We start from the raw sequence: 26,797 nt of genomic DNA on the forward strand, positions 1-26,797 counted from the left end.
TCTTGCAATGCCTCCGCTGTTTCTGAGATTAGGACAATGTCATCTGCAAATCTTAAATGGTTTAGCTTTTCTCCATCAATGATCACTCCTTTGTTTTCCCAGTCTAGCTTTCTGAAAATTCTTTCTAGGCATGCTGTAAAAATTTTTTTCCTGTAATATGCTTTCGCCAAATCCATGAAAGCCGCATACAACTTCTTTCCCTTCTCTAGAAACTTTTCCACTAAAGATCTAAGAATGAATATCTGATCTACACAACCTCTTCCCTTCCTAAAGCCTCCTTCTTCTTCTCGAACTAATTCCTGTGTCCTTAACTCTGTCAATAAGTATCCTACCGTACACTTTTCTTATTACATTAAGAAGACAAATGCCCCTATGATTACCACACACTTATTTTCCCGTTTTCCTTTGTACAAGGGAAAAATTATACCTGACTTCCAATCCTCCGAGACACTACCTTCCTCCCAGGCCAATCTGCACATCTTCCACATCCATTCTACTACTATCTCTCCCTCATGCTTCGCATTTCATCACTCACTCCATCAATTCCTGGGGCTTTCCCCATTTTGACTTTCTTCATTGCTTCCACAACTTCTATCCTACTGATTTCTTCCAGTCCTCTCACGTCCCTCCTTCTCCCAGCCATTCCCCAGCCACTTATACTCGCATTACTTCCATCCTCTATGTTCAACAATTCCATAAAGTGTTCTCTCCATCTACTCACTTTCTCTCCCTTCTCCACTAGTAATCTACCATTTTTCTTTCACTCCCCTGCTAACTTCACTGCCACCCTGTCTTACTGTCTTCACTTCCTTCCAGAACATTTTCTTATAGGCCCTCCACTTTACACTCAGAGTCCTTCCAAATTCCTCATCCACTCTCTTCTTACTCTCTCCTACTAATCTTTTCACCTCTCTCTTCCTTTCTACATATAACGCTCTCTTCCGCCTCTCAACTTCTCATCCATTCATTGTATGCTTTCTTCTTTTGTGGCACAGCCTGTCTCACCCCTTCATTCCAACACGCTGTTCCTTGCACCGCCCCTCCGTCTTCTCTTCCCCTCACACACCACATCACATGCTGCACATTTTTCTTCTGTGAATATCCTGCACACACTTTCCACGTCCCACATCTACTCCAGTTCATATTTACCCAATCGTTCCTCCACTTCTCTCTTATAGTCTGCCTTTTTCTCATCCTCTTGTAACCTTTCCACTCTCCTTGCAACTACTCCTTCCTCCCGTCCTTCCCTTCTTCTATTTCTCCATCTTGGATCTTGATTCTGGCCACCACCAAGTAGTGGTCAAAAAGTCCTCTCCTCCAACCTCTATAAGTTCTTGCATCCGTTACACGTCTTCGCATCCTTTCATCCACACACACATAATGATCATTGCCTTCCTTTCATTTAGTTCACCACCCACCCTTCTCATCACTCGCCATGTGTACCTGTGGATCATTTTGTGCCTGAAGAGGGTGTTGGCTATCACCAACCCATTCCCGGCACAAATGTCCACTAACGCACTGCCATTCTCATCTATCTCAGCAGCCAAACCCCACTCACCAACTATTCCATCCATCTTCACATTCCCTATTTTACCATTCATATCACCGATCAAAAACACTCTCTCATTCCTTCCAAACTTTTCCATTCACACTTCCACATTTTCCAGAACTCTTGTTTCACCCTACTTGCACGATCTTGCATTGTATATATATATATATATATATATATATATATAGAGAGAGAGAGAGAGAGAGAGAGAGAGAGAGAGAGAGAGGCCTCTGTGGTACAGTGGCAGAGTGTGCGTTTCGCACACGGATGAGCCAGGGTTCGCTCCCAGCCAGGGTAATAAAATTTGGGAGTGTTCACCCGGCCACATACTGCACTGGCGGACACAAGGGATGCTGTGGTTGAACCAGTGTCGCTTACTATAAAGTATGCTTGCACCCAGTCGGCTTGTGCGGGCCGATTACACTTGGTTCACAGACTACACACACATCCAAAGCTACTCCAACAGTACAGTTAGACTTAAGAGTACTTCTCACCCTACATTCAATCTCTACCAGACAGCCTAAGCTCCTTGATAGAGATACATTGGCTGTATCGTCCCGACTTGGGTCGGGATAGGCTGGTCCTACAGTGCATACTCAAACGGCTGATGATGATATATATATATATATATATATATATATATATATATATATATATATATATATATATATATATATATATATATACATATATATATATATATATATATATATATATATATATATATATATATATATATATATATATATATATATATATATATATATATATATATATATATATATATATATATATATATATATATATATATATATATTAACATATATATATATATATATATATATTTACACATATATATATATATATATATATATATATATATATATATATATATATATATATATATATATATCCCTTAGAGACGTCCTCCAGCCGCTCCACCGTAGAGACAGCCTCCAGCCACTCCCGACGTCCATGGTAGCCTTCAGAAATCGCCTCAAAGCGAGTATAGACAATGACGGCCACCATTTGGATGATGTCATCTTTAAAACATGATGAATAAAAACTATTGAATGAAGTTTCATGTGTGCAAATAATATTTTGATTATTTTTAACCTTTTTTTTTTTTTCGTTTACCTTTGAAATGTAGGAGGTTTTTCTAGGTCACCCTTATATATATATATATATATATATATATATATATATATATATATATATTGTGGTAAGTGGGGGAGCTCACCATCCACTCACTTGATATAGTGCTGCTCTCGGGTTTCTGCCCTTTCTTCTCTTCCATCCTTCTTTCCATCCATCCTCTTGTGTCTTTCTTTTCTTCATTCTTTCCTCTTCCTTCTGCCTGTGGGTGACTCTACACTGAGTGACAAGCCAAATGGTTTCCTGTACACCAGAAAACATTTACTACGCTTGGTGGTAACCATATAACCAAATTTTGGCTCCTGGTGGTTTAATTGGTAATAAAGGTGCTCCAATCGGATTGAGCCGATGAAGGTTTATATCCAAGGGATGGTTGAGGCTTATTGCTCATGTAATGCCACTCAGGGATGAGTGAGGCTGGTCACTCTCATATTAAATGCCAGGATGGATGGATATATATATATATATATATATATATATTATTACATAGCCTATGATTTCATCATCCTTTGTATAATTCTAACGTACAGTATGCTGCATGTTTGATCACGATTCGTCTCTTTGCTTCCATAGTGACCAGGCTAGCGTGTTTTACCTCACTCCCCCCTGTTCCCCCTTATAGTAGAGTAAGTCGTTCTTTCTGTTGTTCAGAGCAGGAGTGTCAACTCTTTGTCTCCTATGGCTTCATTTGCGCGTCCTTCTTACAGGTTGTATCAAGCTCTGCCGGCCCCTATATAATGAGCTCAGTCTCTGCATTAATTGCCACTTTGATCTACTCCTCATTTTGTTCACATCTCTGTCCTCCCCTGTACAGTTGTTATTATTTTTGTGAGTGCTCAGGAAGTCTCCAACCATCTAGCTGCTGTGTAATTTGAGTATAAGTGTTATTACATTTTTTCTTGTACTGTATAGCATAAGGTGTTGATTCGTAGGCCTGGTGAGGTTTTTGTGATTAATGTAAAGTTTTACTGTCAGCCAGTAGTAATAATATTTTGTATCTGTAATAATATATCTTGCATTCACTGAGCATTATCCGGGTTTCTCATTTTATCAGGGCTGACTTAGATAAATTTACTCTTGCTAATTTCGCGTTAATAGAGGCTATTGCAGTTAACCATATATTTAACCTGTTTTTTGCCATTACATTATCCTTATGAGTCCTGAATGTTTAGTTGTTAGTTTGAGCATTAAACTTAAATTGTAATTTTACCTAACTCTTTTGTTTTGAACCTGGAGCTTTGCGGGACAGTAGTAATTTTTAGTATTCTAACTTAAAATGTTCATTATCTCTCTTTGTTCCGTAACATAAATTTGGCGACCTCTTATCAGGATATTCAGGATATTACCATAAGGATATTGCTTGATATTTTGTGACTGTGATTTATTCATGATGTCTACTATTATTACTCTTGATGAAGCCAAAGATTTTTTGTCAAATGCGCAAACAGTGTGTGATGTAGAAAACAGAACAAAGAATGAACTTAAGCTTGTTGCTCAACAATTGGGAATTGCTGTTCGCTCTCATCATTCTAAAGATCAAATTGTTGACATGATTAATGAAAGCTTGTTTAATGCAACTCCTCCAGATGAGCAAACGCAGATTGAAATAGCTAAGTTACAGCTAGCCCTGCAGGAGGCTCGTGCTAAGGAGGCTGAGTTTTAGGCAAAAGCTAAGGAGGCTGAGGCACAAGTTGAACTTGCTAGGATTCAGGCAGACCATGAGTATCGCATGAAACAAGGTGGAACTGGATCATCTAGCTCTGATGATTTTGATGTGGCTAAAAATGTTAAACTTGTCCCTCCTTTTAATGAATCTGATTTAACAAAGTATTTTCAGTCGTTTGAGAGGATAGCTACAGGTTTTAATTGGCCCAAAAAGTATTGGCCAGTACTCCTTCAGACTGTTCTCACCGGTAAAGCTCAAGTAACTTATGCATCTTTGCCTCAGGATCAATCTGATAATTATGATGTAGTTAAGAGCTTGATTCTTAAGGACTATGAGCTTGTTCCTGAAGCCTATAGAGTAAAATTTAGGACAACTTATAAGCAAGATAAGCAATCCCATGTTGAGTATGCAAAAATCAAAGAAGATCTGTTAGAGCAGTGGTTAAATTCTAACAATGTGGATTCTGATTTTGGTAAATTTAAGCAGATGATTTTGCTGGAGGACTTCAAAAGGTGTATTAATAATGATGTAAGCCTAATCTTTATGAGAAAAGAATAGATAATTTGTCTGCTGCTGCAGTTTTAGCTGATGAATATGTTCTCACTCACAAGAGATATTCTAAAGAAAAAAGGAAAGCTGAGAGTAAATACGTTGCCTCTACTCAGAGTACAGGTAACAGGAAAGAGAATAAAGATGATGTTTCTCAGGAAGTAAATACCAGCTTCACCTCTAGGTTTCAGAAAAGTAAATGTACTTATTATAGTAAGCTTGGTCATACTACGGAGAAATGTTTCAGGAGACAGCGTGATGTGAACAAAAAGGAGTCTTTAAATATTCAGTCAATTGGTCTAGTGTCCACCCTTGAGAGTTCCCAAATTCTTTAGCTGAGTTAACTGAACCTGCTTTGAGGGGTAAATTAAATTCTCATGATGAAGCTCCTCTTTTGAGCAGTAACATGGGTGACACTCTCAAGAGTTCATGTGCTAATTTCCTGTCTGATGGTTTTGTCAGTCCTCTGGACAGTAATGACAGGAAATCAGTTAAAATATATCGTGATACAGGTGCTTGCCAATCCCTTATGCTGACCAGTGTTCTAGGCTCTAATGTTAATTCCTCTGATGAAACTGTAATCTTACAAGGTGTAGGGAATAATTACTTCTCTGTCCCTCTGTGCAGAGTGAATTTAGAGTCTGCTTTTGTTAATGGTTCCGCTATGCTTGGGTTGGTTGAGACACTCCCAATGTCAGGTGTAACTTTCTTACTTGGAAATGATATTGGTGGAAGTCAAGTGTGTCCAGCTCCTCAGTTGTCTAGTGAACCAGCGACTGCGACCCAGGATTGTGATGTCCCTGATGTGTTCTCTGCATGTGCTGTCACTAGGACTAAGTCTAAAGTTACTGGTGACTTAGAGGATAATGATGATGATGATGTTATCCTAGGTGACACTTTTCTTGCTAATTTGGACCACTCACCAGATGAGGCAGTACCCCGTAGTGTTGATAATTTGTCTCGTCAAGAGTTGGTTGAGTTGCAGGTTGCTGACCCTGAGTTGAAAGGTCTAGCTAACTCTGCTTGCAGTGAAGAAGAGTCAGCCGGTGCTTCTACTTGTTATTATATAAAGTCAGGAGTACTTAATGAGGAAGTGGAGACCCCCAACAGCACCAGCCGACTGTGAATGGGAGGTTGTACATCAAGTTGTCATCCCTCGTGTTTGTAGGCAGGATATCATTAGAATGGCTCATGATTCCAGTTTGGCAGGACACCTTGGAGTGAGGAAGACTGTGGCACGCATTTTGAAACACTTCTACTGGCCAGGTATCTTCAGAGATGTTTCCTGATATTGTAAGTCTTGTCACACCTGTCAAGTTGTGGGGAAGTGTAATCAGACCGAAAAGGTTGCACCTCCAGTTCCTATTCCTCCTTTTAAGGAGCCATTCACCCGTGTGTTGGTGGATATGTGGGCCCTCTTCCTAAGACTTCTTCAGGATTTTTCTTATGTGTTGACCCTGATTGATATGGCTACTCGTTATCCTGAAGCCATATCTCAGCAAAGAACGTGGTTAAGGAAATGCTAGGGTTCTTCACCAAGTTTGGTCTGCCCAAGGAGGTACAGTCAGACCGGGGAAGTAATTTCATGTCAAATGTTTTCAAGCAGTCTCTGAAAGAGTTGGGCATCACCCAGATCACGTCTTCAGCTTACCATCCCCAGACCCAAGGAGCGTTGGAGAGATATCATCAAACACTCAAATCGATGCTCAAGAAATACTATTTGGAACATCAGAAAGACTGGGATAAAGGTCTTCCATTCATTGTATTTGCCGCAAGAGAATCTCCAAATGAATCACTGGGCTTCTCATCCTTTGAACTACTGTTTGGCCATGAAGCAAGAGGACCCCTTAAGCTACTGAAGGAATGCTGGCTGTCAGAGGAAGATGACGTCAACCTGCTGGAGTATGTGATGAAGTTCAAAGAACGGCTGTCCACTGCTTTACAGCTGGCGAGAGAGAATTTAGGAGCTGCTCAGGAGAAGATGAAGACTTGGTATGATAAGAAGTCCAGGTTACGCCACTTTCAGCCAGGAGATCAGGTTTTGATTCTGCTACCGGTGCATGGGCAACCTCTTCAAGCCAAGTTTAGTGGTCCTTATTTCGTGAAGAAGAAACTCAGTGATGTCAACTACGTCATCGCCACACCAGATCGTAGAAAGAACAAGCAACTTTGTCACATCAACATGCTAAAGTTTTATCACAGGCGGGACGAAAGTAACCCAGTCTGCACTGTAGCTGTTCCACCCGAGTCTGCAAGTGAAGTTCTCCCATGCAGCATGAGCCTGAGTGATAGTTTGGGGAAGAATCCTGATATCATGAATGATCTCCAGACTAAGCTTTCTCATCTACCTCCCGAGGAAAGGCAGGAGTTTTTGGCATTACTGCAGGAGTACCCGCAAGTGTTCCGTGCCACTCCAGGAAGAACCACTGTGCTGATGCATGATGTCGATGTTGGAGACGCAAAGCCAATTAAACTGCCTCCTTACCGTGTGAACCCAGTGAAAGTTCCTCTCATCCAGAAGGAGCTTGGCTACCTGTTGGACCACAAGATGATTGAGCCCTGTCAGAGCGAGTGGAGTTCTCCTGTCACTCTAGTCCCTAAGCCAGGTGGGTCACAGCGGCTTTGCATCGACTACAGACGTGTTAATCAGATAACCAAAACAGACACTTACCCTCTCCCTCGCGTGGAAGATTGCATAGACAAGATCGGAAAGGCTAGGTACATAAGTAAGTTTGATTTGTTAAAGGGATACTGGCAAGTACCTATGACTGAACGTGCTAGGGAGATCTCATGTTTTGTAACACTAGGAAAGACTTTTCCATGTTCTGTAATGCCATATGGTATGAAGAATGCACCAGCCACATTTCAGAAGCTCATGAATATTGTAACAGAGGGTTTGGCAGGGTGTGTTGTTTATATTGATGATGTATTAATCTTCATTGACAACTGGAAAGATCACCTATGCCATGTCAGTAAATTTCTTGAGCGTTTGGTTCAGGCTAATCTAGTAGCTAATTTATCAAAGTGTGAGTTTGGTCAAGCTAAAGTTCAGTACCTTGGGTACGTAATTGGTGATGGACATGTTGCACCACCAGGAGCTAAGGTTCAGGTTACAAGTGATCTTCCCAGACCTAAAAGTAGGAAAGAGCTACAAAGATTTTTGGGAATGGTAGTTATTACAGGAGATTTGTTCTTAACTTTTCAATTCTTGTATCACCACTTACAGACCTACTGAAAAAGGGAGTTGTCTGGACCGATAACTGTGAATTCTATTTCAGTAAACTTAAAGCTATCCTATTAAGTCAGCCAGTGCTCACTACTCTAAATTTTGCTAAGCCTTTTAAGATGGCTGTTGACGCAAGTGATACAGGAGCTGGGGCTGTTTTGCTGCAAGAGGATGATCAGGGTATTGAACACCCTGTATCTTATTACAGTAAGAAGTTCACTCCACCTCAGAAGAACTACTCAACTATTGAGAAAGAGCTTTTGGCCTTGATTTTGGGTTTACAGCATTTTTCATTTTATTTGTGCTCTGGTTTTGACCCCATAGTTATTTATACCGATCATAACCCACTGAAATTCCTTAGTAAGTTTAAAGATAAAAATCAGAGATTGACAAGATGGAGTCTACTTCTTCAGGAGTATTCATTAGACATACAACATGTCAAGGGGAAAGAAAATGTTATTGCAGATTCCTTATCTAGACTTTAGACAGATTGTTTTAGAGTAATAAGAAATTTCCTTTGTAAATTTCTTTTTTATTTGTGGGGAGGTGTTACATAGCCTATGATTTCATTATCTTTTGTATAATTCTAACGTACAGTATGCTGCATGTTTGATCATGATTCATCTCATGGCTTCCATAGTGACTAGGCTAGCGTGTTTTACCTCACTCCCCCCTGTTCCCCCTTATAGTAGAGTAAGTCGTTCTTTCTGTTGTTCAGAGCAGGAGTGTCAACTCTTTTTCTCCTATGGCTTCATTTGCGCGTCCTTCTTACAAGTTGTATCAAGTTCTGCCGGCCCCTATATAATGAGCTCAGTCTCTGCATTAATTGCCACTTAAATCTACTCCTCATTTTGTTCACATCTCTGCCCTCCCCTGTACAGTTGTTATTATTTTTGTGAGTGCTTAGGAAGTCTCCAACCATCTAGCTGCTGTGTAATTTGAGTATAAGTGTTATTACATTTTTTTCTTGTACTGTATAGCATAAGGTGTTGATTCGTAGGCCTGGTGAGGTTTTTGTGATTAATGTAAAGTTTTACTGTCAGCCAGTAGTAATAATATTTTGTATCTGTAATAATATATCTTGCATTCACTGAGCATTATCCGGTTTTCTCATTTTATCAGGGCTGACTTAGATAAATTTACTCTTGCTAACTTCGTGTTAATAGAAGCTATTGCAGTTAACCATATATTTAACCTGTTTTTTGCCATTACATTATCCTTATGAGTCCTGAATGTTTAGTTGTTAGTTTGAGCATTAAACTTTAACTTGTAATTTTACCTGACTTTTTTGTTTTGAACCTGGAACTTTGCGGGACAGTAGTAATTTTTAATATTCTCACTTAAAGTGTTCATTATCTCTCTCTGTTCCGTAACAATATATATATATATATATATATATATATATATATATATATATATATATATATATACTGGTATATAAATATATACATATTTGGAGCCTCTGTGGCACAGTGGTAGAGTGTGCATTTTGTACAAGGGTGGGACAGGTTTCGCGCCCCGCCATGGTAAAAAACTCTGGGAGTGTTCACCCGGCCACGTACTGTATTGGCGGACACAGGGGGTGCTGTGGTTGAACCAGTGTCGCTAACTGCAAAGTATGCATCGGGTCGGTTTTCGCGGGCCGATTACACTTGGTTCAGAGACTACACACACATCCAAAACCACACCAACACTACAGTTACATTTATAAGCACTTTTCACCCTACATACAATCTCTGCTAGACAGCCTAAGCTACTTAGAGATACATTGGCTGTATCGTCCCACTTCGGTTAGGATAGGCCGGTCCTGCACTGGATACTCAAACGGCTGATGATGATGATATATATATATATATATATATATATATATATATATATATATATATATATATATATATATCACAGGACCCAGTTCTCTCACACGTGTGTGGGTACTGCTACGCAACTCCATCTCGTGAAAGTCTGTGAGATGCCAAGTGTCACTGAATTATTTTTTTCATGTTTTGCTGAGGGTCCGCTAGACATGGTCACCGAACCCAACAGTTTTATATAATATTTGCCAAGTTGTCCAGCTTCCTCTGCTATTATTCCATTGGCCTTATTCCTTTAAGTTTCATAATTAATTTCCCCTAGCAACTTGTGACAAAAATATTTCTTCTGTCAACTGTATTGTACAGAACAGATTAGGGGATAAATTACTGGAACTGCCAAGTGATTCTTGTGTCAATGACACATTTGGAGAGAGGGGTATGATGGAGTTTGAGTGAGAATAAGACGCCACGCTGTTATTGCAGATTTGGCTTTTTAGGATTTTGTGACATTACAGTCCACTTATCTCAGAAGTGGCATGCACAGGTAACATTCAAAGAGACTAGAGCCCCTGACAAAGTGCAGTCTTTGAACCTGTAATTTATGCTTGTGAGAGCGCGACGAGCGAGCGAGAGTTTGTTCATACGCCTAACATCATAACAGCATTGTGTTGTAAACTTTCAACATTTCTGGTGAGGTAGTTGAACAATAACAGAAGAATAATTGAACTAAGTATTTAATTCCTCACGTTTTCTCGCTCCCGCACACACCCTTGCTTATTTCACCTCCTGAGGATAGAAAAAAGTTCATGTAAAATTATGAGTGTAATATTTGATATTTAGTTGTTAGAATTCATACTAGAAAATATACTGTTACAACAGGAAATCTGTTTAAAGTACATTTGTCAGTGGAGCATGTCAAAGCCTTTGGTTCATTCCCTTGGAAGGAGTGTATATATATATATATATATATATATATATATATATATATATATATATGTCAGGACTCAATATTATAATTACAAATCATAATAAATAGATAGATAAATAGATAGATAGACAGCTCCAGGCAAGTCTGGGAAAGGGAAATGATCTTGCAAGTTAACTGAGGAAATGTTGACAATACACAGGAAGTAGCAAGTCAGGGGATGATATAGGTAGTGTGTCAGCGAGATAGCATACGAACAAAGCCTAGTGACCATACACACATACTCACACACAGATTTCTGGAACTTTCCAACCACGGTGTAACACATGTGACACGACCCTTGTTTCACCAGAATTTAGGAAGCAGAGCTGAGAAGGAGACAGGCCATAGAACCGGCAGGTAGTAGGGAGAACGAGCCTAGCAACCTGGGCAAGAGAGAGAGAGAGAGAGAGAGAAAGAGGGAGACAGGAGGTAGCTCGCGGGACTCTATTTAACTTCACTCATGCTTGAGAGACTTTGTTAATATTTCCAAGACAAATAAAAATAGTCCCATATTCATCTTTGCCTCTCATGTCATTGCATGACAAATGGGAACGAAGATTATCTACTTACAAACTACTCAAGTATAACACCCGCTCGTCCACGAGTCTAATATATATATATATAACTAATCTACAAAACTCCACTACAAGAATATACAAAGTCTTTTGTGACATTTGGTTGGCAGCGAATGTATACGAACCTCGTCTACGAATCAACAGTGAATTCCTACAAAATATCAAGATTGAAAAAAAAAAAAAACTCTCACAACCAACAACTCACAACCAGCTCCTGACAGTATTCTCTCCAACCAGCCCCCTCCATCTCCCCGATCATCATGCTGATGAAGAGGTGAAGAGGTCACAGGACGCTTTGCCAGTAGTTTAACCCCTTAACCGCGGGGCGTCACTTTCGTGACGCTTGGGAGCAAGGGATCATACCGCGGGGCGTCGCTTTTGTGATTCTGTGTTATTTTGAATTCACCCGGGCTTTCAAGTGGGGGCTTGTATCATCTATCAGTACTGACAATGTCCAACACTAGTCAGCACTCCTAATCTCATCTGTACTCCCATCCATTGTTGACAATTTAGCCATTTCTCCCTGTTCTTGACTCCCCTCCCTACCCCCCCTCCATTACCCTATCCTCTCGCCTGCCCGGCCATGCTACGCTAAGTAAATCTTCCCTGGAATTTTTCACTGATTTCATCCATTGAAATAAGCCCTATGTCGTATTCTTATACCAAATAATATATGCAAGAAAGAAATCAGGTAAGTGAGAGTGCCATACACCTGGAATTGGCTAATTATCACCTGACAACACCTCACGTGCACTCGTTCGCTAATTTTCGCTGTTTTTTTCCCCTTGAAATATGCCGTATAATCTATTTTCGTAATGAATATACATGTAAGGAGAGAAGGGAGAGGCCTAAGTGATATTTACATTCACCTGGAACTACCTAATTTATAATGTATTGTCTAGATTTCCTGCCAATCATATCAGTGCTACACAAAGCTGTTTCAAGATTTAACATTGGTAGCTCTGATTATATATCTCCTAAGTAGGCCTCTAATCTATTTTCGTAATAAATATACCTGTAAGGAGGGAAGGGAGAACCCTAAAATGATATTTACATTCACCTGGAACTACCAAATTTATAATGTATTGTCTAGATTTCCTGCCAATCATATCAGTGCTAGACTTAGCTGTTTCAAGAAGTAATATTGGTAACTCTGAATAACCCCTAAAGCAGGCCTCTAGGCTGCCCCTGCGTTATCAGGGTACTGTCATCTTCCGAAGTGAGAGGACGTATGTTTCATCTTGCTGACTTCAAGGCCTTTTTTCACCCCTCATGCAAATGGCTCTGTGACCTTTACCCCTACTAAACCTCGTGTGGAAAGAGGTAAAGGGCTGACAATTGATAAAAGAGTGACTACGATCTTTCTATTGAGTAAAACAGTGCAAGTGGAATTGTAAATAATGTGTAAATAATGTGTAAACAGCAAGTGAAAGTAATGAATGTAAATATACGTGAACAATGGAAAATAGTTTTATAAGTTATTTCAAGTGACAGTGCATAACACTGTAAATAAAATAGAAATGTAAATAACGTAAATAAAATAGAGATCGTAAATAGAAATGTAAATGAGTAGTATTATAAGAATATGAGTATATACCCTAGGAGTAATGAAAGTGAGTTTCACTCTAGCATGTCTGAATGCTATGAGTTATGAGAGTGAAGATGAAAGTGACATTCACTCTCAATGCCAGTATAGCCTACAGGACGAGAAAGTGAATGCTACGTATTTTACTGAAAGAAATTGAATCCCTACAGTGACAATAAACTAATACTACTGAAGGAAACTTATGGATAAAGACTGTAGATATATATAAGTGTTATATAGTAATAGAAATATAAAGTGTGAGGGGTTTTATGAATAATAAATGACAGACTACCATGAGCGAACTAGTGCCAGTGCGACGATCAGACGCGCTCGTAATTTCCATTGCTTTCACAGTGTTTTTTTTTTTGAGTATGGATCCCAAACTACTTGAAAATTGTAGAATAGTGTTTATAGTGTTTGTATCTGGCTGTGGTAATCATATTACGGGTTGTTGGGAAGTGTAAAGTGGAGACTTCGTTACCCTACTTCAGAGGTCTCCACAAGTCCTACGGTAACCGACGAAGGCTCAACAATCATTCCAGGAGAAAGCTGAAGGTATGTGTCATAAGCATATGTAATTTTATTATTCTAGGACTAATAACTGATTTTTGGCAAATATTTTTTGAGAGTCTGTCGGAGCCCAAATAACCCCGCGGCACACGCAAGTAATTGGTAAACAAGCCCGCGGTGTAGGGGTTAACAAAATACTGATACAAACAATCTTGCAGTTTCTAAGACGAACCAACGAACTACAATCATCTACAATCAACTACAAGTAACAACTCTACGAGTCGTCTGTATAATTTTCTACACGCACCTACAAGTAGTGGCAGTCTTCATCCTACAACGAGTAAATCACAAGAAAAAAGGACCGAGAATACATCAAGAGAGAAAAAACAAAACAAACAAACGAAGAGTGAGATACGACTCACAACTCACAACCACCAGACCTCACCCTCCTCTCTCTGCTACATCCACCCAACCTCCACCGCTGACGCAGGAGTCGAGAGGTCAAGACAACGAAGCAAATACCAAGCCCATATTCACAACTCATCTTACTCACTCATCTTCACTCAAGTTACTCATCGCTACTCATTTACTCACCACAGCTACCAGTGTGGGAAGTCGACGTTACCATACGTGTGCTGAGACGACGACAAGCCGTGTGTCAGACACCCCACAACACGTCAATCAACCCGTGAAGAGCAACGCTATTACCACGTGCAACACCACTCACACCATTTCCACCACGGTAAAAATTAGTGAGTTACATAGTTACTTCATTTATACAATACACAGTGATAGACAAAAAACTTCTGCACAAACATATAAAACGTGCTGTATAGTTACAATTTAAATACATATACCTAATTCAATCATTAAATATTTGCACCAACAATAAATATTCTACACTGTATATATTCATTCATTTATTATAGCATTCATTTACTACCAACGAGCGTTACCATTTATACCTACATAAAATACGTGTTGCATACATACAGCTATACATTATTACATCTACAAAGTAATAAAGAAAATATACCATCACGCTTACTCAGTGAGCGATTAAAAGAACTGTATTTATCATTTATTAATTAAAGCTACCTAGTGGAAACAGATAATTAAGTTCCAAGGAAAACCAGAAAAAAAAAAATGGCCAACACAAATGACGTTAGCAAGAATGAACATCTTCAACACAATCGTGAAGACAATGATTTCCACACAGTGCTGACACATATATTGCCCACGATAGGTACAAGTGAAGAACAAGTCAGTGTATATAGTTAATACTGTATATAGTGTATATATATTTTTTATATAAAATAACAAAATATGGGGCTATATAATATCATTTTCAGTAATATCTGTGCAATATAAACTAAACCTTAAAAAAGGATCCCTAGGAAATTAGCCAGCAATTATGCAACCATGAACAACACATAAAAAGCGTAGATAAACGAAGAAAAACAAACTATAGAAAATCAATGCATACAATAAAAAAAGAAAGAAAAAAAAGAAATAGAGAAAGATCACATAACAAACAAATGAAAATATGTGTGTTACTACAAAATGCCAAAATACCACATAAACTACAAACAAAAAGGCATATTGTTGTCTCCACAAGCTAGTGGCATGGCACATCATATCATCGACCGCAGCATGACCGGATTCAATGTCAGGACTGCAATTATTACAATTATGTAACTACAAACGATATGTAACAATTATGTAATGACAAACGATTGCATTATGTTACACTTGCCACAATTATGTAACTACAAACAATATGTAACAATTACGTAACAGTTGCATTAACAAGATGTAACTTTTATGTAACTTTAACTGTCATGAAAGACTTTGTGGTTCCTTTGTGGTTGAGTTATATATATATTAGACTTGTGGACGAGCGGTTATTATACTGGAGTAGCTTGTAGTAGATAATCTTCTTTCCCATTTGTCATGTAGTGACAGGAGAGGTAAAGAATAGTATGGGACTATTTTTATTTGTCTTGGAAATATTAACAAGTCTCTAACACAGAGCGAAGTATAGAGTCCGGTCCCGCTAGCTATCTCTCTGTCTCGCTCTCTCTGTCTCTCTCTCAAGTTGCCAAGCCCTTCTCCCTGCGACCTGTCTCTTGTATGGCCTGTCTCCTTCTGAGCTCTCTTTCCTAAATTCTGGTGAAACAGGAGACGTATCACGTTTGTTCCTTGTGGATGGAAAGTTTAAGAAGCCTGTGTGTGACTATGTGTGTATGGTCACCAGGGCTTTGTTCACGGGTGGATTGCTGACAACTAACTGCATCATCTCCTTACTGGCCACTGTCGTCAGCTTTCCTCAGTGTAATATGCAAGCTCATTTTCTATTCCCAGGCTCGCATAGAGCTGTCTATCTATCTACTTATCTATCTATCTATTATGATTTGTAATTATAATATGGAGTTCTGATATCTGCTCGGTCACGCGAAAATGGCGTACCATCGACAGTTAATAGTCCTAACATATTAATACATATTATATACACATTATAATGAACTTATAAGCTAATTGAGTGAAATACATAATATTGTAAAAGTAACATAATTGTATGAATATTGTATACATATAATATTTATAGTAAAAAGTGATTATTCAGTGATATTACATTTTAAACAAGTAGTATACATATTTGAATAAATGCATTAAAGTAAATTATTTAACTGTAATACAGTATGTACTTGGGTTATTGTAGTGAAATGCATAATTGTGTTGGCCTTATAACTGTAGTTACATTTTGTTAATGCAACTATTACATAAGTGTCTTGGCCTTATAATTGTAGTTAAAGTTACATAAAAGTTACATCTTGTTAATGCAACTGTTAATTGGCAAAGTGTAACATAATGCAATCGTTTGTCGTTACATAATTGTTACATATCGTTTGTAGTTACATAATTGTAGCAAGTGTAACATAATGCAATCGTTTGTCGTTACATAACTGTTACATATCGTTTGTAGTTACATAATTGTAATAAGTGTAACATAATGCAATCGTTTGTCGTTACATAATTATAATATGGAGTTACATAATTGTTACATATCGTTTGTAGTTACATAATTGTAGCAAGTGTAACATAATGCAATCGTTTGTCGTTACATAATTGTAATAATTGCAGTCCTAACATATGCTGCGGTCGATGATAGTGATGATGTGTCATGCCACTTGCTTGTGGAGACAACAATTTGCTTTTTTGTTTGTAGTTTATGTGGTATTTTGACATATGTAGTAACACTTACACTTATTTTCATTTGTTTGTTATGTGATCTTACTCTATTTCTCTCGTTTTTCTTTCTCACTTTTTTTTTTCTTGTATGTATTGATTTTCTATAGTTTGTTCTTCTTCGCTTGTGTACGCTTTTTCCATGTTGTTCATGGTTGCATAATTACTTGCTAATTTCCTTGGGATACTTTTTTAAAGTTTAGTTTATATTGCACAGGTATTACTGAAAATAATATATTATAGTCCCTTATTTTGTTATTTTATATAAAAATATATATATACACTATATACAGTATTAACTATATACACTGACTTGTTCACTTGTACCTATCGTGGGTAACATGTGTGTCAGCACTGTGTGGAAATCATTGTCTTCACGATTGTGTTGAAGATGTTCACTCTTGCTAACGTCATTTGTGTTGGCCATTATTATTTTTTTTTCTCTAGTTTACCTTGTAACTTAATTTATATGTTTCCACTAGGTAGCTTTAACCCGCCCCGTCCCGACCACTTTTTGACCACTGGTACCCCCCAATCCCGACCATTTTTCGACCCTTTATTTTTTTTGCTAAAACTTTCGCTTTTGGTGAGAAACATCGAAAATTCATAGAGAAATCGCTCACCTGAGGTTTAAAATACTCATTACAGGTAGGAGAGCCTCCTTATCTTACTGGGTTTTCTATCAGGCTGGCACCAAAGAAAACGAGTTCTATGGGAGGATAACTATTTCACACCACTCATAAACGGTATTTATTTATTTACTGTTACGAATTTATATGTAGTACAAGAGTATATTGGTTTTCAAGCAGTAATATAGGCATTATAAGCATTGTTTCACTCACTAATACCTGACCATTTTTTGCCACATTGCCTGATCATCATTTCTAACTGTTTCTTCCTCTAATGCTATGTAAAGTTTGTCCTCCACATTGTCATTGATTGGGGAATCACTCTGGCCCTGAATTTCGTACCGTGGCATGACATGGCTATACTGGCCAGGTCACTGATAACAGGTGAATTGCTGAGAAAAGGGCATGCAGGGGGGGGGAGGAGGTCATGCTGGGTAAGGCATTGTCTCTGCCTGGCATCTTGTTGAGGAAGGTGTCCCGTGTATACGTACCAAAAATGACTCGCGAAAATTGAAAATTGTGGAAATTATGAACCTTGCAATTGCAGGACGTTGAAGTACATCCTCGGGATTAGCTGTGACAAAACGTGAGGACGTGGAAGTACGTCCTCGGGACGGCGCGGGTTAAGTAATAAATGTTTAACACAGTTCTTTTAATCGCTCACTGAGTAACTGTGATGGTATATTTTCTTTATTACTTTGTAGATATAATAATGTATAGCTGTATGTATGAAACACGTATTTTATGTAGGTATAAATGGTAACACTCATTGGTAGTAAATAAATGTTATAATAAATGAATGAATATATACAGTGTAGAATATTTATTGTTGGTGATTATTTAGTGTTTGAGTTATGCAGATAACTGAAGTAAGTATGTGTATTTAAGCTGTAACTATACAGCACGTTTTATATGTTTGTGCAGAAGCTTATTGTCTATCACTGTGTATTGTATAAATGAAGTAACTATGTAACTCACTAATTTTTACCGTGGTGGGAATGGTGTTAGGGATGGTGCAGGTGGTGAGTTGACTGACGTGGCGTCTTTTCAGCAAGCATGCATGATGACTTCCCACACTGTGGTGAGTGAATTAGTAGCGATGAGTAACTTGAGTGAAGATGAGTGAATAAGATGAGTTGTGAATATGGACTTGGTGTTTGCTTCGTCGTCTTGACCTCTGCGTCAGCGTAGGCGGGAGAGAGTTGTGGGGGTTCATGTGCTTGTTGCTTTGGTTTTTCCTCTTCTTTACTTGCTTTGTTTTATATTCTTCTTGTTGCTGCTTGAAGTTACGTGAAGATTATAGAGTTGTTTTGTAGACTTGTAGACTATTTGCATTGTAGGCTGTATTTTGTAGGGATTCACTGTAGAACTGAAGCTAATCTTGTAGAGTCTCGCCTGCTTTTGTAGAAATTTGCTTTTAATTTGGAGACAATGTCCGTAGATTCGCTGCTATCAAATGTCATAAAAGACTTTGTGGTTCCTTTGTGGTTGAGTATATATATATTAGACTTGTGGATGAGCGGTTATTATACTGGAGTAGCTTGTAGTAGATAATCTTCTTTCCCATTTGTCATGTAGTGACAGGAGAGGTAACGAATAGTATGGGACTATTTTTATTTGTCTTGGAAATATTAACAAGTCTCTCACACAGAGCGAAGTATAGAGTCCGGTCCCGCTAGCTGTCTCTCTGTCTCACTCTCTCTGTCTCTCTCTCAAGTTGCCAAGCCCTTCTCCCTGCGACCTGTCTCTTGTATGGCTTGTCTCCTTCTGAGCTCTCTTACCTAAATTCTGGTGAAACAGGAGACGTATCACGTGTGTTCGTTGTGGATGGAAAGTTTAAGAAGCCTGTGTGTGAGTATGTGTGTATGGTCATCAGGGCTTTGTTCACGGGTGGATTGCTGACAACTAACTGCATCATCTTACTGGCCACTGTCGTCAGCTTTCCTCAGTGTAATTTGCAAGCTCATTTCCTATTCCCAGGCTCGCATAGAGCTGTCTATCTATCTATTTATCTATCTATCTATTATGATTTGTAATTATAATATGGAGTTCTGATATAACTACAATTATATAACTACAAACGATATATATGTAACAATTACGTAACAGTTGCATTAACAAGATGTAACTTTTATGTAACTTTACAATTATGTAACTACAAACAATATGTAACAATTATGTAACAGTTGCGTTAACAAGATGTAACTTTTATGTAACTTTAACTACAATTATGTAACTACAAACAATATGTAACAATTTTGTAACAGTTGCATTAACAAGATGTAACTTTTATGTAACTTTAACTACAATTATAAGGCCAACACAATTATGTAACAGTTGCATTAACAAAATGTAACTACGAGTACAATTATAAGGCCAACACAATTATGCATTACCACAATATTATGTAACAATTCATAAAATGTTACAATTATGTATTACCACAATGTTACTACAATATTATAAGTCATACAATTATACCACAATTCTGTATTACCAGTATCATCATACAAGTTAGGTGAAATATTAGACATTACTAAAGGGATAACTCAATATGTAATGTATAACCTAGCAGTATTACCGTTGCATAATTATATGCGTATGTCTATTATACATACACATCTTATAAAATGTCACACAACAACCATTGCATTTATTCAAATATGTATACACTGTACAACTTGTTTAAAATGTAATATTACTAAATCATTGCAATTTACTATATGTATACAATATTATAATCAATAATATGTACTAATAGATTAGCATATGTCAATGATAATTACTGTCGGAGGACCTTCAGCGGCGCGGCCAAGCAATGTCAGGACTCCATATTATAAATACAAATCATAATAAATAGATAGATAAATAGATAGATAGACAGCTCCAGGCAAGCCTGGGAAAGGGAAATGATCTTGCAAGTTAACTGAGGAAATGTTGACAATACACAGGAAGTAGCAAGTCAGGGGATGATATAGGTAGTCTGTCAGCGAGATAGCATACGAACAAAGCCTAGTGACCATACACACATACTCACACACAGATTTCTGGAACTTTCCAACCACAATGCAACACACGTGACACGACCCCTGTTTCACCAGAATTTAGGAAGCAGAGCTCAGAAGGAGGCTAGCATTAGAACCGACAGGTAGTGGAGAGAGTGAACAAGAAAGAGGGGCCCAACTAGACTTACTTACTATATTGTCTCTGTAAGACATACCCTGCTCAACTTAGATTTTCTCTGAAGATAGTAAATTAAGATCAACTCACTATATTCATCTTTAATTCCTACTACAAGAATTCGAGACTGACATTATATATATATATATATATATATATATATATATATATATATATATATATATATATATATATATATATATATATATATATATTGGGGTAGGTGGGGGCACTCACCATCCACTCACTCGATGTAGTGCTACTGTCGGGTTTCTGCCTTTTCCTCTCCTCCATCCTTCTTTCCTTCCATCCTCTTCTGTCTTTCTTTCCTTCATTCTTTCCTTATCCTTCTGCCTAAGGGTAACTTTACACTCCCTCTTCTGTCTTTCCTTCTTTCTTTCCTCTTCCTTCTGCCTGTGGGTGACTCTACACTGAGTGACAAGCCAAATGGTTTCCTGTACACCAGGAAACCATTAAGTTTGCTGGGTGGTAACCATATAACCAAATTTTGGTGCCTGATGGTTTAGTGGGTAATTATTGCGCTCCAGTCGGACTGAGCCGGTGAAGGTTTATATCCAAGGAATGGTTGGGGTTGATTGCTCATGTAATGCCACTCAGGGATGAGTGGGGCTGGTCACTCTCATCTTAAATGTCAGGACCAACTTGCCTAGCCCCGGGCTTCTACGCTCCTCATGGGGCAATGTAGGATTGGATGATGGGTGGGTGGATGGATGGATGGATATATATATATATATATATATATATATATATTCTTAATGAAAGAATCTCTTCTCTATCTCACATAGTAGAAAGGTTGTTAGCCTCTGAAAACCATCGTGGTCTGCCCGTGTCGTGTCGGTCCTGGCAGGGTCGAGTTGGCCCGCCTCATTATTATATATATATATATATATATATATATATATATATATATATATATATATTCTTAATGAAAGAATCTCTTCTCTATCTCACATAGTAGAAAGGTTGTTAGCCTCTGAAAACCATCGTGGTCTGCCCGTGTCGTGTCGGTCCTGGCAGGGTCGCGTTGGCCCGCTCATTACTATATATATATATATATATATATATATATATATATATATATATTCTTAATGAAAGGATCTCTTCTCTATCTCACATAGTAAAAAGGTTATTAGCCTCTGAAAACCATCGTGGTCTGCCCGTTTCGTGTCGGTCCTGGCAGGGTCGTGTTGGCCCGCTCATTACTCATCTGAACTTAAACATCAATTTCCTAGGCTTGTCATTTGTAATAATTCTCTCTCTCTCTCTCTCTCTCTCTCTCTCTCTCTCCTAATAACCAGGAAGCTGTGTGTTGCCACCGCATTCTTTTTTCTTGAGCCCCCGTCCCTAAATTTCTGAACGCCACTGTATCTCATTTTTTTTTAGTTCCTGAACGCAGTATTGGCAAAGGATTGTCAGCGTACCTCCTTGCAAATATAATTTGATTCTACACGGAAGATAACCTCTCTTTGGACAATTGTATGTTTCAAACACTGGTAACCCACTTGGCAGCAAAACTTCTAATAAAACTGTCCGACTGAGTTTTCATCTCAGTTTTTAACAATGTTTTATGTGTATACAGCTAGTCTCTATTTCAGTCCCCCGAGTCTTTAACATTTCGTAATTTAGAACCTCATTACAGCAACGTTACTTTCTTTAATTCTACAAACAGAAATGTGCATGGGGTCATGGATGTCATGGTATTTGTCCTGAAGCCAAAGAAAATAACAGTCTGGGAACCGTTGTCTTAGAGCATGGAGATGCCTCCCTTAACCTCTTCAATCCACTGACCACAAGACAGTAATTAAGATTAAGACGCCATCACACTGGGACAAAAGTGGCTAACATGCTAGCCAGTTTTGCAAGCCAAAATGGCTAGCAGAGTCGAGTGCCCATCATACTCGTGTATATTTGCAAGCCAAAACGGCTAACAGTGTCCTCTGCCTTGGCGCCTCTTGGTCATTTGTAAACAAACCACCTCAGAGTTCCCACTCCCTTTTCCTCAGTTTCAGCAACCGTCTCTCGTACTTGCTAAATTTAGCAACTCCAGAGCGACAAAGCTGTCAACTAGAGTTTTCCTTGCTGCAGGATACATATCGAATACTGGTCACAATCTGATTTTCACTTATTTTTTTTGGAAACAAAGCAGACGGCCTCTGCAGCCAGTCACCAGAGTGTCTGAATACTGATTTAATGTCACAAGAAAAAATTAGAAATGAATAAAAAACACAAGAATTAAATTATATTTATGTAACAATTTTAGTTACAGTTTCCTTCTGTGAATATGAGAATATTTTCTCACCAGTTACCAAATTAATATAGAGTCATTTGTGTTCTAATCCCAAGAACAAGCTGTGAGTGAAAATTGTTGTCCATTTCGCCTCGCAAGTGAAATCACGCTCACAGTGGGTCACTTTGACTAGCGGCTCGTCAAACTGGCTCACATGTTAGCCTCTTTTGTCCCAGTGTGACGGCACCTTTAATCAAACTCTGGAAGTAAAGGTATTAATTAAGATTATACGTGTTCCTTTCAGTTCCAAAAGATTATTCCAAGTTAAATTAAATCTTTTGAATATAGCATGAACAGAAAAACAATTGATCGTTGAAGGGAAGTGCTTAATGAGTGCCTAGCAAGGTAAAAGGTGGTGGTAAATGGTATAAATACCAACGACCTTTATGTACATAATAATGGGGGAGGCGGTGACTCAATCGGTAGAGAGGTGGCCTACAAGGTGGTGGCTCAATCGGTAGTCCTACTGGACGCAGGTTCAAATCCCCGCTGGGGCAGGGAACAGTTTAAGGATTTAAATTTCATTAAATTAGACTTTCCCGATCTACCAGAAGACCCGCTGACATGTCGTAAAAACACTCCAGCTAATACCAATACACCAGTCCTGTATGAGGCAGCCCTAGCATGCATTCAATATGGACGGTGGGTATTAGCGCCGAAGTGGTGACATATAGAGAGGAGTATGTTATGTAGGAGGACTACTGGGGTTTGAGAGCAGGCTGTGAAATTTATGCCCAGAGTCGGACACATAAAAAAAAAAAAAATGGGCATGGTGATAAGATCCAGATTGAGGTGACTTTAAGACTGGCGGAGTAGCCTACATGAGGGAGGACGGCATGGACTAGCAGAGGTGTTGACGATTTGTGACTGAATGTTTGGAAGTGTTTTTGTATTGTTTTTGTGCATGGGAACAGAAAGACAGAATTATCAGATGTAAGACGCACATCGTGGAATAAAATACCAAAGCTACACTTTCCCTAGTGTACTAACAGTGGACACGGCGCACGTGCTAGTGAATCGTACTTACAAGTGTTTGTTTCAGTGCTTTTAGCTACTTTAGTGTGAGGTGTCATTTGTAGCTACCCATAAAAATAGTTTAGCGGTAGCCAATGATTAGTGAGTATAAAGCGTCACCGTACTGAAGGCACAACCGTATCCAGTAGTGACATCTTTCATCATTATATTTCAGCATTTATTGGATGGTAAGGAATTGGAAAATGTGAGTACGTTTAAGTATTTGGGTAGTGTGATGAGTAAGGATGGAGGTTTGGAGGGTGAAGTGCTTGAAAGGGTACAGCAGGGAAGAAAGGTTGCTGGCTGGTTCCTTGAAAGCAGTGATAAGAAACAGGGAAGTGAGCATGGAAGTGAAAAAGTTACTACATGACAGTATTGTGATACCAACTCTAACGTACGGAAGTGAAGCTTGGACATTGTTGGAAGGACACAAGTCAAGAGTGAGAGCAGTGGAAATGAGTTATTTAAGAGGAGCCTGTGGAGTCACGTGGAGAGACAGGCGGACGAATGAGGATATAAAGGAGCGTTGTGGTGTTGATGTGGATGTGATAGGAAGCGTTATGAGGAACACACTGAGGTGGTTTGGCCATGTGGAGAGGATGGAGGGTGAAAGACTGACGAAGAGAGTGTATGTGAGTGAGGTAGAGGGGGGAAGAGGGAGGGGGAGGCCGAGGATGAGATGGAGGGATGGGGTGGAGAGATATATGAGAGAGGGGTGTGTGAGTTGGGAGCAGGGCAGTGAAATGGCGGGGGACAGGGCGACTTGGAGGCGATTTGTTTGTGGCCACCCCAAACGGGATTGAGGCGTCTGGCAATAGATAGATAGATAGATAGATTTATTTCTTGCTAATAACAAACATTATACTCAGCTTAGCAGAAAGCTCTAGTGATTCAGGGAGTAACGAAGAATAAATTTAACATCAGTCAAAAAAAATTAAGAATGGACAATAATGTCTTGGGTAACAAGATTAAGAAAATAAATGTCATTAGCTTGAGGTGGTTTATATGTATAGTTTCAGGTGAAATATGTCACTGATACTTCTAAAAATCTTCAGCAATGAGGAATAGTTCACTGACACTTCTCTGTCGATCATAGCAATGGAAGGTACTGAATGAAACTCTTTATGTGATAGCAATTTGAACCACACAACAAAATAAGTTATGATAGGGAAAAATATTCCCTCGTTGTGGGAGGAATAAAGAATGCGGCAGTTTGGACTCAGTATTGACAAAGGTTTGTCTGCGAACTATTGCTCATAGGTTTGCACTGCACAGTTATAATAATATTTAGGGTGAAGACCGCTCAGTTTGATAGTGTGAATAACAGAGAGACGGTCGTTGCTTTGTAAAACCAATACTTAATCGAGGAATCAAACGTGAAGCAACAGCACTAGAAAACATGTGAAATATTAGGGGAATTATGAAGTAAAGCAGGGTACACATCATTAAAGCTGAGTGTTCTCCGGCAGGTGACAAAGAGTGCTTAATATGTGGATTCCCCTGTATTTCTGTTGACATAATTCTTCTTACCAGTGCGAGAGAAGTCCACCCCCATCATATTCCAAAAGTTGCTGTCAACATCAAAAAGTATATGAGTGCCGGACCTGACCAAAGTGTTCATGCTGGCCGGCATATCACCAAAGGCATTGTAAACCACACGCTCAGTGTCCAGCAGGTCACCCAGCTCACGAAATACACCTGTTTTCGCACTCTGAAAATGCATATAGAATGAAGAGAAATTACTCGCCGAAGACTTTATCTGTTTTTCTTCTCATTTTTTAATACTACAGAATATCGATTAAAGGGATTTGTTATTATTCCCTACCAGTACATGATTTTATGATGCTTTATGGAGGAAAGCGACGGACATTATTATTGCTGATTAAATATGATAAAAGAAACTGGCAACGGAACTGACAGTTTCATATGCCGCTGGACATAAAGGTAAAAGACGCCAACAGAGAGCAAGAGCAGGCAAAGATCTAAAGCACTAAAAAAAAATATAACTAAAACACATGAGAACACAGCAAAATCACTAAAACACCAAAACGAAGTACTTAAAAAACACCGGGTACTAAATCTTATGTAGCAGTACAGCTGCCTTCACAAGGGTGGGAGTTCCCCCTCCCATGCCACGGGCCCTCTCCCCAAGCACCGAAGAATTATGGCACACCTCATCGTTCACCCAGTGCTCGGAGAGGTACTGATGGCATAAATCCTCAAGACTGGAGCACTTCACCAGCACGTGCCGAAATGTCAAGGAGACCAAGCAATCCTTACAGAATGGAGGGGGAAAACCCTTCAATAAACAACCCATGAGAGTAACGGGCACAAAGCAGTCTCCCAAAAGCGAAACAAGTCTCGATAATGGAGGACCCCACCTCACAGCAAAATAACATGCATCTTTCTAGACCCTACTGCATTTCAGCGGTCTTGCTAACTATAAGAACCATAAACTATGGCAAATCTGTTTAGCAATGAAAGCGTAAAAATCTTATGCAGGTAGCCGATGCAGGGGTGGATGGGATCCGACAGAAGCAGGAGGGCATGCCAACGCAGCCTTAGCTAGCATATCAGCCCACTCATTTCCGAACGCCCCCACATGGGCAGGAATCCAACAAAAGCCCACATGATGGCCATGGTGGCCAAGGAGAAAAGCCACTTAAAAACTGATAAAACCAGTGGATGAGATTAATTAAAAGACTTCAGTGTGGACAGAGGACCGTGGGAGCCACTAAAAATCATAAATACAGATTGGAGGAGTGAGAAATTATTTGGAGCAAATAAAACTGCAGTCAGTTCCGCGTTATATACTGAAGCGATA

The 26,797-nt window shown here is 38.9% G+C and overlaps 1 protein-coding gene across 1 annotated transcript in view; it reads right to left on the reverse strand.

The window, feature by feature from the left end:
* The window catches only part of LOC145407276 (glutamate receptor 2-like), a 551,600-nt gene that overhangs the window by 36,345 nt on the left and 488,458 nt on the right, over positions 1–26,797 (reverse strand). Inside the window, exon 7 of the mRNA XM_080278314.1 lies at positions 25,504–25,684. Coding sequence (XP_080134440.1) covers positions 25,504–25,684 — 181 coding nt within the window. The remainder of the gene's footprint in view (positions 1–25,503; positions 25,685–26,797) is intronic.

Source organism: Coenobita brevimanus, chromosome 8 (genome assembly GCF_032717465.1).
Source record: "Coenobita brevimanus isolate Jiangsu-jjx chromosome 8, ASM3271746v2, whole genome shotgun sequence".
In the NCBI taxonomy this organism is placed as follows: Eukaryota; Metazoa; Arthropoda; class Malacostraca; order Decapoda; family Coenobitidae; genus Coenobita; species Coenobita brevimanus.